Here is a 12,955-nt window from a genome sequence, read left to right as displayed (position 1 = left end):
TAAGTTCTCTCTCCTTCTCTCTCTGCCCACAGTCCTCTGGGACTTGTCACAGAGGGCTGCTGGTCCGTTCTCAAAGCACAGCATGACTCCCCCATGCACAGTGGGAAGCTTGATGTGAAGCCGCAAGGAGTCACAGGCAGCTTCCCTTAGTAAACATGGCAGCACCAAGGGTACGATGACCATCATAAACAGCCCAGGTGAGGACAGCGCTGGATCCTTGGACAGATGAGTGTACTTTTTTCTCAGCAGCTAAAAATACAAGTTTTTACTTTTTTTAAGACTGAAGAATGGCTTTAAGAAGCAGCAGCAACACAAAGATGGTGTCATCTCTCCTTTATCCCATCAGCATGTTATTTTTCAGTACATTGGTAAAAAGTATAAGGCCCCAAATTAAACCAGTTTGCTGTCAGCAGAGGCACCCATTCAATAAAAAGGTGCTTCCAATTGGATTCCTTAAGAAGGTCGGTTATTATTATTCATAAAAACAGGTTAAAACACCATAAGCATGTTTCACGGCTTTTTAGGGGCCACTTTGTCAGGAAAAGGTGTACAATACAGTGAATAAAATATATTTTTCAGTACACGTGCATACAGTAGGGTCAGATTGATATTACTGGCCCTCCCTCTCCTATTCTGGGTTCTGCCATACAGCATATTACAAGAGACTGATATTAAGACAGATTCAGGTACTTATATTATTACCATTTATATTATATTTAATAAACTCTATATGAATAATGCATAACTTGATTAAATAGTATTTTTATATATGCCTGAAGTTCAGCTTTGATAAGAGTTCAGAATGTCACTTATTGTACTTGGTCACTGTTTACTGAAATTCATTTACCTGTATGGCTGTTTTAGTTTCCATTGTTTTGTGCCTGTTATACAATGATATTTGAATTATGATATATCTTTTGAATTATAAACCATTCCAGTATTTTCTCTCTCCATTGTTAACACTGACCACATTTGCAAAACTAAACTGTTATTTCAGAAATGCATTAATTACATTTTGTATTGAATAATAATAGAAAAATAAAACAATAATTTTAGAATGAAATAATTAACTTGACAATTCATTCAATATCAATCCAATAGGGATGGTCCCGATGTTCATTTGTTATTAGAACAAACGGACATATGGGGCGCTCGTAGGACATTCGCCCACCACGGAGCGCCCCATAATGCACTGTGAGATCGCAGTGCATTGACGGCTGCTGAATGGCCAAAGCATGCACATGACCTGTATGTTTGGCCAATCACAGCGCAAAGTGCTGTGAGAGCCATGATTGGCCAAAGGCTGGGTGCCTTTGGCCAATCATGGCTCAGGAGCTAAGTCCACGCCCCACACTATACAAGGCTGCTGCTTACATGGTGGCCATATATAGTGAATGGAGATTAGGCAGGTAGTGTAGTGTACAGTCAGTCACAGTAGAATATATAATACAGTTAAGAGTATATAATATACTGCAGTCAGTGTAGTATATATGATACAGTTCAGAGTATATAGTGCAGTCAGTGTAGTATATATAGTACAGTTCAGAGTATATAATGCAGTCAGTGTAGTATATATAATATAGCGGAGAGTATATAGTGCAGTCAGTGTAGTATATATAGTACAGTTCAGAGTATATAATGCAGTCAGTGTAGTATATATAATATAGTGGAGAGTATATAGTGCAGTCAGTGTAGTATATATAATACAGTGGAGAGTATATAGTGCAGTCAGTGTAGTATATATAATACAGTTCAGAGTATATAGTGCAATCAGTGTAGTATATATAGTACAGTTCAGAACTTATAATGCAGTCAGTGTAGAATATATAATAAAGTGGAGTGTATATATTGCAGTCAGTGTAGTATATCTAATACAGTTCAGAGTATATAGTGCAGTCAATGTAGTATATATAGTACAGTTTAGAGTATATAATGCAGTCAGTGTAGTATATATAATACAGTGTAGAGTATATAGTGCAGTCAGTGTAGCATATATAATGCAGTGGAGATCATATAGTTCAGTCAGTGTAGTATATATAATACAGTGCAGAGTATAAAGTGCAGTGCATAGTATATAATATAGTGTATGGAAGTGATTAAGTGAAACTCTATGACAGAATTAAGAAAAGAAACGGCGTGGGGTCTCCCCAAGATCCATACCAGGCCCTTTGGGTCTGGTATAGATTTGGGTCTGGTATAGATTTTAAGGGGAACTCCACTGCAAAATAATGAAAAAAAAAATGGCGTGAGGTCCCCCCAAAATATATACCAGGCTCTTTGGGTCTGAAATAGATTTTAAGGGGAACTCCATGACATTTTTTTTTTAAATGGCGTGGGGTTCCCCAAAAATCCATGCCAGACCCTTATGGAGCATGGCAGGCCAGGAAAGGTTGCGGACAAGTGACTGCCCCCCTCCTGAACCATACCAGGCCACTTGCCCTAAACATGGGGAGGCTACCTTAAATAACAATCATATAAGAGCTGTCAAAGCCAAGAGACAGCAGTCGCTGGGAGGCTTCCCATGAAGGCGGAGCTTTTTTCATTTTTTCTATTTTTTGGGTCCATCGGGCATAGTGATTGACTGTGGATGTACACACTTTTTTTTTCTTTTTTAAAAAAGGAATCGTCAAAAATGGTCTCTTGTGGTTTTTAGTTTTTGACACCTTTTTGGTGAATGAGTAGGGGTAACTTTAGAAATGTCATTATTGCTGCAGCACTGTTCTACACATCGCACATATGAGCCAATTTACAGGCAGACTAAGGGGACCCCCCAGGCATGATATTTAAAGGAATATTTCCTTTTTATTGTGTCACTTTAAGCATCATTAAAAAAATCACTGCTCCTGAAAAAAAAAATTGTTTTAAAAACTTTTTTTTGCATTGATACATGTCCCCTCAGACAGTACCCGGGTCCCCATACACTTTTTATGGCAATAACTGCATGTAAGCCTTTAAAATGAGGACTTTTGATTTTTCATATTCGTGTCTCAAAGACTTTAATAGTGTTTGCACGTTCACTAGAACTTTTTGCCTGTTTGAGGTGTTCTGGTGCAAACTGAACTGGGGGGGTGTTCGGCCCATCCCTAAAATCCAATGAGTGTAAGGCTTGTGAATTGCAAGAATATAAGATAGGATGAGCAAGGTTGAATTTCAGTCAGCTGCCCATCCCTTCATCTATATACAGGTATGGGTGGAGAGGAGTTAACTTTTAAAAATCTGCCCCCAAATAATTGATCACTAAATTCATCTCACAAAGCTTTAAAAAAAAACAAGAAAATATTCTGTCATTAGACTCGTAAAAAATTATTATCAATTGTTCGGCCTGATGAAGCACAAGGAGATGATTGATCTCAGAATATTTCAAAGTACAACTGAATCACAGGTCTGTACATTGAATCTTCAGGCATGTGGAAATTCTGTGTAGTCTGTGATCAGGATTCAAAATGATTTGATTTAACTTTTGACTATGCAATACAACAGAATAAGTATGGAGGTGATTGGGGAGGACATCTCACTTCCATTCTCTATCTCAGTGACTATTTTCTCTGAAGATCCCACACACTGAACAGTTTATCCATATTTTATCTTACACATCATTTATTGCCTCAGTGGGAAAGGGTTAAAATTCTGTTAGAACTGTTAGGACAGTTTTTTTTTTTTTTTACTGCTGTCCACATTGGGATTAATGTGTTAAGAAAGCAATAAAAACTAAAAGAGGGTCTAGCCTCTGTTCACACTACTAAAAAAAAGTTTTTATTTCCTTCACTGTCTGTGTCTCCAATTGATATATTTCCTATCAATATACCTTTGACCCTCTGTTAGAACTTTGTTTAGATTCCAGAACTTTTTTTTTATGCAAACACTCTGAATAAAAGTATATGCATGCATAATAGTATATGCATGCACAACTGCAAAACTATTTGTATTCTGACTTTTACAGAGGATCTCCCAGCTACTGTACAGGCACAGTGCAAGACCGGGCAAAAATGCTCAGAGGTCATAGTATTTCCAAAGCTCTCTTTTAGCATATCATTATACCTATATTTGTATAAGGGGCATATACCATCACTACACAGAATTATATGACTTTCCAGTCCTGCCCTGTATTATCTCTTCTTGTTTGTTGACAGCTGGCTTTTTTAATACAGGTAGCAAGTGAGTAAATTTTAAACACACAGGTATTTCTCTTCTTCCTCCAGGGGACTGCTGTGGTAATCTTTTCCACCTATCAAAAGCAATTTTAAGTATGTTTAACCACTTCAGCCCCAAAAGAATTTACCCCCTTTCTGCCCGGGCCATATTTTGCGATATGGCACTGCGTCACTTTAACTGACAATTGTGCAGTCGTGCAACATTGTACCAAAACAAAATTGATGTCCTTTTTTCCCACAAATAGAGCTTTCTTTTGGTGGTATTTGATCACCTCTGCGTTTTTTATTTTTTGTACTGTAAACAAAAAAAGAGCACCAATTTTGAAAAAAAAAACACAATATTTTTTACTTTTTGCTATAATAAGTATCCCATTTTTTTTTTAATATTTTTTCCTTGGTTTAGGCCGATATGTATTCTTCTACATATTTTTGGTAAAAAAAAAATCTCAATAAGCGTATATTGATTGGTTTGCGCTAAAGTTATAGCGCCTACAAAATAGGTTATTGATTTATGGTATTTTTATTTATTTATTCATTTTTTACTAGTAATGGTGGTGATCTGCGATTTTTATCATGAATGTGACATTGCGGCGGACAGATCGGACACTTTTGACACTTTTTTGAAACCGTTGACATTTATGCAGCGATCAGAACTTTAAGTAGCCATTGATTACTGTATAAATGTCACTGGCAGGGAAGGGGTTAACACTAGGGGGTGATCAAGGGGTTAATTGTGTTCCCCCACTGTGTGTTCTAACTGTGGGGGGATGGGACTGACTGGGGGAAGAGACCGATTGGTGTTCCTATATACTATATACCTATATACTCTCCCCTGACAAGACGTGGATCTGTGTGTTTACACACACAGATCCCCGTTCCTGCTCTGTCATGAGCGTTCGCGGGTGCCCAGTGGACATCGCATCTGCCTGGCACGCGCATCAGCTCCTCAGTGACGCAGTGCGTGCTTCCCCTATACCAGCGTTAAGCTGAGGACATCATATGACGCCAGCCCAGGATGGGAGATCCTATCAGCGGACGTCATTTGACTATAGACGGGAAGTGAAGTGATTAAAGCCAAATATTTTATGTATGGAATGTACTGAATAGTTAAAATCAGCTCTGCTCTGGAAACAGGGGGGTTGAGTTATGTGGAATGTTGTGAAACTCTACTTTGCAAAGAATACCCAATCGTGTGCAAAGAAAATAATAAAATAATGTTTGCTTGCTCATGATTGGATGATGGAAGTCAGCAGAACTTTGCCTCATTCACTAAGCTCTGGGGGAAATTCATACAACACATTTTAAAACATACCCTGTTTTCAGATTCTGTAAAGCATCTTCTACATGTCGCTGGTTGTACTTAATCATGTAGGCATGCATGTCTGGGTAGTTACTTCGAATGTTCTTCTCTGTGCTCCCATTGGGTACTGTGCCAAACTTCAAAGGTGGGTACTGCTCATGAGGTCTCTGAAACTGATGTAGAAATACATGGCATTAAAAGCACATACTATAACATTTCCATTAGGTCCAGGTTTGTTTTACAATGTCATTTTATAAGGGAAACTATATAGTGTATTTGCAGTAATTACACTTTATGACTCACTACTGCTAAGTTTACCTGACAGTAACCTTAGATGTGCATTCTAGGGAGAATACATTGGTTCACTCTCAAGTGTATATTTGTATGTCAGACAAATGCAGCTAGTTACCTAGCCAAAAAACAGCTAAAAAGGGAACAAAGTCTTTACCAAGTAATTATAGACCTGTTAGTTTAACTTCTATAGTCGGGAAGATACTGGAGAGTTTAATAAAAGACCACATAGACAAGTTCTTGCTGGAAAAAATATTTTAAAGTGGGGGTCCACCTATCTATCGTGTTTTTTTTTTTGAGTTCATTCACAAACTTTTCTTCTCAGCATTACATACTCACATATTGTGTGTAATATGTCCGCCTGTGTCAGATTTTGTTGGAAAGAATAACTTATATTATTCACTGCAGGCGGTTTCCATCTTCATTGTGGGCATTTGAAGCCCACAAGCATTTATTTCCTGGATGTGGTGAATGCTGTGCTCCCAGCATTCACTGCTCGTTCCCGCACATGCTCAGTGGCATCCTGGGAAGCCTGAGACTAGCTCCCAGAAGTCTGGGAGAGGCTAGAAACACGCCTACTCCCACGGGAGGAGAACCAGGAAGTGCAAAGAAGAATAGAAAAATAAAAGGTAATTACGGCGATTTAAATTTTTTTAAATGGCATGTCAGCATCTAGGCAAGGAAGAGAATACATACAGATATTGTTCAAAATTTGGGTGGAACTCCGCTTTAAGCAATAGACAGCATGGATTCATGAAGGACATACGTTGTCAAACAAACCTGATTTCTTTTTATGAAGAGGTAAGTAAAACCTTGGACAGAGGGGTCGCTGTGGACGTGGTATACTTGGATTTTGCAAAAGCGTTTGACAGAGTTTCCCACACACGGCTAATGTGTAAGGTAAAGTCTACAGCAGGGGTCCTCAAACTACGGCCCGCAGGCCGAATCCAGCCCTCCAGCGTTTTTTATCTGGCCCGTGGACTGCCCCTTTAACATCGCAGCACTCCCCCTGCCCTCTGCTACTTTTATCACACAGGACGGGAAACATGACAGGTCTGGTCAAAGGACCTTTTGTGTTAAGAAGCAGGTGATTGGTTACTAGGCATCGGGGCAGTCCCAGGAATCAGTCACCTGCCTTTCACTTGCAAAGTCCCGCCCTTTGTCCAGACCTACCATGCTTCGTGTCTTGTGTGATACAGGTAACAGAGGGGAGTGGGAGTGCTGTGATATTATAGAAGGGGCGGCAGTGTAATATCGATGAGGGGAGTCTGTGATGGGGGAGTCTGATATGGGGGGATCTGTGATATGGGGGATCTGTGATATGGGGGGATCTGTGATATGGGGGATCTGTGATGGGGGAGTCTGATATGGGGATCTGTGATATGGGGGGCTCTGTTATGGGGGATCTGTGATGGGGGAGTCTGATATGGGGGGATCTGTGATATGGGGGGATCTGATATGGGGGGATCTGTGATATGGGGGATCTTATATGGGGGGATCTGTGATATGGGGGGGATCTGTGATATGGGGGGATCTGTGATATGGGGGGGATCTGTGATATGGGGGATCTGTGATATGGGGGGATCTTTGATGGGGGGCTCTGTTATGGGGGATCTGTGATATGGGGGATCTGTGATGGGGATCTGTGATATGGGGGGATCTGTGATGGCGGAGTCTGTTCTGGGGAAAGTCTGTGATGGGGTGTCTGTTATGGGGGTATCTGTGATATGGGGGAGTCTGTTATGGGGGGAATCTTTTATGTGGGGCTTTGTGATGGAGAGGAGTTTGTGTTGGGGGGCTTTGTGATGGGGGGATCTGTCATGGGGGGGCTTTGTTATGGGGTGAGTCTGTGATGGGGAGGGGGGGTCTGTGATTGGGAGTGGTTCTGTAATGAGGGGAGTCTGTGAAATACTGATAAGTTCATATTGATTACAATTGTTCTTTATTTTAAATATTGTACTGTTTTTTCCTGTTTTTTTTTTTTGCACTACAAATAAGATGTGTGCATAGGAATTAGTATATATTTTTTTAAACTATAGTGCGGCCCCCCAACATTCTGAGGGACCGTGAACTGGCCCCCTGTCTAAAAAGTTTGAGGACCCCTGGTCTACAGGCTTGGAAATATCAGTTTGTAAATGGATAGAAAACTGGCTAAAAGACAGAATTGAGAGAGTAGTGGTTAATGATTATTACTCTGAATGGTCTAAGGTTATTAGTGGTGTACCCCAAGGTTCAGTGTAGGGACCCTTACTTTTTAATGTCTTTATAAATGATATAGGATCTGGGATTAAAAGTACCATTTCTGTCTATGCAGATGACACCAAACTATGCAGTGGAATAACGTCCTTACAGAATGTCTCCAATTTACAAGCCAACCTCAATGCACTGTCTAATCTATGTGGCAGATGAGGTTTAATGTTGATAAATGTAAAGTTATGCACTTGGGGGCTAAGAATATGCATGTATCATACATACTAGGGGGGGGTACAATTGGGGGAATCCGTAGTGGAGAAGGATCTGGGAGTTTTGGTAGATGAAAAGCTCAATAATAACATGCAATGCCAAGCTGTGGTTTCCAAAGCGAGCAAAGTCCTTTCTTGTATTAAGAGAGGTATGGACTCCAGAGAGAGAGATATCATTTTGCCCCTGTACAAATCATTAGTAAGACCTCATCTTGAATATGCAGTTCAGTTTTGGGCACCAGTTCTCAAAAAGGATATCGGGGAACTGGAGAAAGTGCAGAGAAGAGCAACCAAACTGATAAGAGGCATGGAGGAGCTCAGCTATGAGTAAAGATTAGATGAACTGAATTTATTCTCTCTTGAGAAGAGGAGATTAAGGGGGGATATGATCAACATGTACAAATATATAAGGGGTCCATATAGTGAACTTGGTGTTGAGTTATTCACTTTACCGTCAACACAGAGGACAAGGGGGCACTCTTTACGTCTAGAGGAAAAGAGATTTCATCTCCAAATACAGAAAGGTTTCTTCACAGTAAGAGCTGTATAAATGTGGAATAGACTCTCTCCAGAGGTGAATCTGGCCAGCTCAGTAAATTGCTTTAGGAAAGGCCTGGATTCTTTCCTAAATGCACACAATATAACTGGGTAATAACATGTATAGGTAAAGTTGATCCAGGGAAAATCCGATTGCCTCTTGGGGGTCAGGAAGGAATTTTTTCCTCTGCTGTAGCAAATTGGATCATGCTTTGCTGGGGTTTTTCACCTTCCTCTGGATTAACTGTGGGTATAGGATTGAGTATATGGGATTGTTTTATATTATTATTTATTTTTATGGTTGAACTAGATGGACTTGTGTCTTTTTTCAACCTGACTAACTATGTAACTATGTAACTATGTAGCTAAGATGGATGATTGATGCCTGTGTGCTGCTTTACATTTTAGGAGTGTTGTACATGTTTTTTAGGTGCGTTATCACTGAGCTCTAGAATGCATGTTTTGATGAAAGCACATCAAAAATGCAGCATGCAAGACTTTTTTTTTATGCACTACACCTATGCTGCACATAAAACACACAGGGATGAATGGGGCCTAAGACATGGTACCCTAGATAACAAGGATACATTTCTACAAATTTGTGGCAGTGTTGAATTGTAAGTCTGTTGACTTGCTGCACATTTTCACTGGCAAGTTGTACACTGGCAGAGCACTTGAAGCACAAGTTCTAGTTGACACTTTTGCAATTTGTAACAAATTTGCGTGGCAAGTCTCTAGCAAGAGCAAACGTTGGAGTGGTGAGTCTACAGCAGGAACTCTGCAAGTCTACAGCATGAAAATTCAGCAACAGTGTCCTGCCTATGCAGTGCATAAGCTCATTATGCCTTTGCCTTACAGTTTTTTTTGTCAGGGCATACAATAGCTTGAAAAACCCTGTAACATACACTTTGCCTTTTAGCTGACATGGGGCATACATGCAGGTTTCAGGTAATTTATTATATTTGAAATAATCCAAAAGTAAGCTAAATTACTTTTTTTATATTTCTACCTGTAAATGGTCTTTAATTTCAGAGAAAATATCTGGAGCTGCATGTAGCAAAAACAATTTAAAGCAAGGACATTCTTTCCCCTTGACTGTCTCTGCTATTGATCCTCGAACTACAGAGAAATTATGAGAACCTTATAAAATTGATCCAATAGTTTCTCCTTTTCTGCAATAGGCTGAATCTCATTTAGTATTGTGCAGTTAATCTCCACGCACATCTTCCCTTCATAATTAAATATCCGCCCCAGAATAGATTGGGGATGAATGACAACATTAGATTTATTAAGATGCACTTTGATGGTGTCAGTTTTGGGGCTGGTTCTTCACTCCAATGATCATAATGAGAAATAATGTCTTCCAGGAAAGGACACAGTTCACAGGACACACCTGACAATGACTCATTCTCCAGCAATTCACTTGTCACGTCTCACATTTTCAGCAAACAGGTTTGTAGATCGTGAATCAAATGGCTTTGAACCAAAACAAAGCTACCGTAATAATATAGAAATTCTACTAAAAATGTTTAAATGCTGTTAATTTTCTTAAAGTGAACTTGACATTGTCTGTAGAAAGCAAGGTCACAGGTTCTCTTTGTGGAAGGCACAAAAAGCATGATGCTACGTTCCACATTCCCCTGCTGCCCTGATATTCTACAAGTATCCTCAGAAACACTGATGTAAATTTAAACTTCCTGTTCAAGTCAAAACTTATGAATATTACGTACCCTCTGCCACACACACAGACACACACATACACCTGTTCTCACATGACATGGCACTGGAGATTGGCCAATGAGTTGTATTGTGGGAGGCAGGGGGTAGGAGTACATGTATATAACTCACGTAAATCCATTATAGATCCCCTTTAAAGGAGTCATTCTTTGCACATTTTCGACTATGTTATACCCCCTTTCTGACTGCAGGGTCAAAGAATATGCACCAAGCCTTACAAGTTTACTAATCACTTATACTCATATATGATTTCTTTAAGAAAACTGACATTTACAAACTTTTTGTATACCTCTTATAAAACTTTGAAAACTCCAATAACACATTTTGACATATCCTTGGAGAAAATCGAAATGGTTCCAAAAACACAACCTGTTATCAGAGAAATCACAGCATCTACTAAGAGGTAAAGACACCTATTTAAGATTGACACAACTAGTAATGTTGATTGAAGGAGATGATTACGCCATGATTATCTCAGAAAAAAATGTATGATTTCAGCATCAATTAAGTTCTTTCCACTTTTTGTAAGTCTATATTTAGACTTATTTTTAAATCGATCTGGAAGGTATATATATATCAAAAACACTTTCATAATTAAATCTGTTCAGAATTTATTTCAGCATTCATGACTCAAATTCTCTTAAATAACTATTTGGTTTTAAAGGCTATTTTAAATTCAGAATGACTAACCCTTGACTTTAAAAGCTGCAACATTATTTTTTCTTTTTTCCTGGTACCATGTGGCTTCATTGAAGATTGTTCTATGGTGTCTGCGTGCACCTGTTCAAATGAGGCCAATGTCGCCGACCAACTGCTATAGTTGACACTTATTGCCATGTTTAATGATAGGCTGTATTGTTCTGCTTACAATATCATCCGCCAGCTGCCTGTTTAAGGCATGATGTCATTGCTATCTAAGTTGGCTTAATCAAGGAAACCTGAAACTATACTTGGCTTTTTTGCTAACAATATTTTAATTATATACTAATTGTTAAATTGTTTCTAATTCCTTTACTGCTCAGAACCCAACAGTTGCTTTCTGATGAGAATGAAACTGAGCTTGATTTACCTGGGGAAAATGGAAGTGCCTCCAGAGTTTTCACTTTGAATAGTGTCAGAAATTACACATCAAAATAGTAGCGTTCCCAGGATCATCAGAAGCAGATCCAATTGCAAACATTCATTACAGTGGAGAGACACAACACAAAGCATACAAAATAAAGAACACCTCTTTTCAGGTAGAAAACTAGGGCACGTCTCACAGATATCTTTTTTAAAGTTTTTTTTTTCTTTCTTTTTAGTTTGGAATTATTTTAACATAACTCAAGTGTTGTTGTTTTACTAACTTTATATAAGTTTGGATACATAGATGAAGCGAGCACAGCAAGAGTTTTGAAACCAGGATAACTAAAAACATTTTTATTTTAGTGCTGGGAATTTCAGTGCAATTCAACACTTGGAAACCTTTCCTAATCATATACATTTATTTGATATTTTATTGCAGCTCTTATAAATTGGTTCTGCTCTCTAAATAATGCATATTTATACAGTATATGTGGGGGTTGTAGTTGATTTGAATGTGCTATCACAGTTTTGAAAGGTTAGAAATATGTGCAGTCTTAAAGTGAACTACATGGATTCCTATGTGTTGCCCCATGTATCATTCTTACATTATAAAGATAAATATCAGAAAAACAATTGGATTCACAGCACACCTTGCTCAAATGAAGCCTTGGCAGTTTACTTCTAGGTGTAGTTTGAGATTCCTGTCATCCGGCTTCTCCTAACTTTCCTAGGTCTCCTCCTTAGCTTCATATGTAAATCTTTCATAACACTTTGCATCTCCTGACACTGAAGTTGACATTTTTGAAAAGTATGTATAATCCAGCAGAGAGACATCTTCTCGTGCATATTGATTATATTATAGGGTTATTCTCCGTATGGTTGCCACTTCTGGCTTTTGTCCTGTTTTCATACAATCTAAATGCAGAGAGTTTATCCAACTACCACCACTTCTTCCCCTCACTGACGCCAATAAAAGGAGTATTCTCCTTCTCTCTAGCACAAAAGTAAGGGGCATGTTTACTCCTATTGACACCAATGTAAGGGACATTCTTCCTCCCTTTAACACAAATATAAGGGGCATTTCTTCTCCCATTGTCACCATAGCTGGAGTATTCTTCCTTACATTGGACACTAATGTAAGGGAAATTTTTCCTCCCGCTGACTACTATGTAAAGGATATTTTTTCTTCCACATGCCACCAATGTAAGTACAGTCTTTCTTCCACTGACCACCACTGTAAGTGCAGTCTTCTCACACTGACCACAAATGTAAGGAGCTTTCTAGAGGCTTTCTAAACAAAGCCTCTAGTTAACAGAGTTAAATAGCTGAAGTTCAAATTACACACACATCCAAATATGACAGAGTTTTGCATTCATTTCTGCTCTTCTCTGTTCACAAAAGTAGATTCCATT

General features: G+C 38.9%; 1 protein-coding gene across 2 annotated transcripts in view; it reads right to left on the bottom strand.

Moving 5' to 3' along the window:
- Window positions 1-12,955, bottom strand: part of GRIN2D (glutamate ionotropic receptor NMDA type subunit 2D) — a 1,662,686-nt gene that overhangs the window by 202,598 nt on the left and 1,447,133 nt on the right. For both annotated transcript variants that reach the window (XM_073602755.1, XM_073602756.1), the window contains exon 12: window positions 5,464-5,624. In XM_073602755.1, coding sequence (XP_073458856.1) covers window positions 5,464-5,624 — 161 coding nt within the window. The remainder of the gene's footprint in view (window positions 1-5,463; window positions 5,625-12,955) is intronic.

The sequence above is a fragment of the Aquarana catesbeiana genome, linkage group LG10 (genome assembly GCF_042186555.1).
Source record: "Aquarana catesbeiana isolate 2022-GZ linkage group LG10, ASM4218655v1, whole genome shotgun sequence".
Classification (NCBI taxonomy): domain Eukaryota; kingdom Metazoa; phylum Chordata; class Amphibia; order Anura; family Ranidae; genus Aquarana; species Aquarana catesbeiana.
The sequence above is the reverse complement of the archived record's forward strand: the minus strand, read 5'-3'. Positions and strand labels throughout refer to the sequence as shown.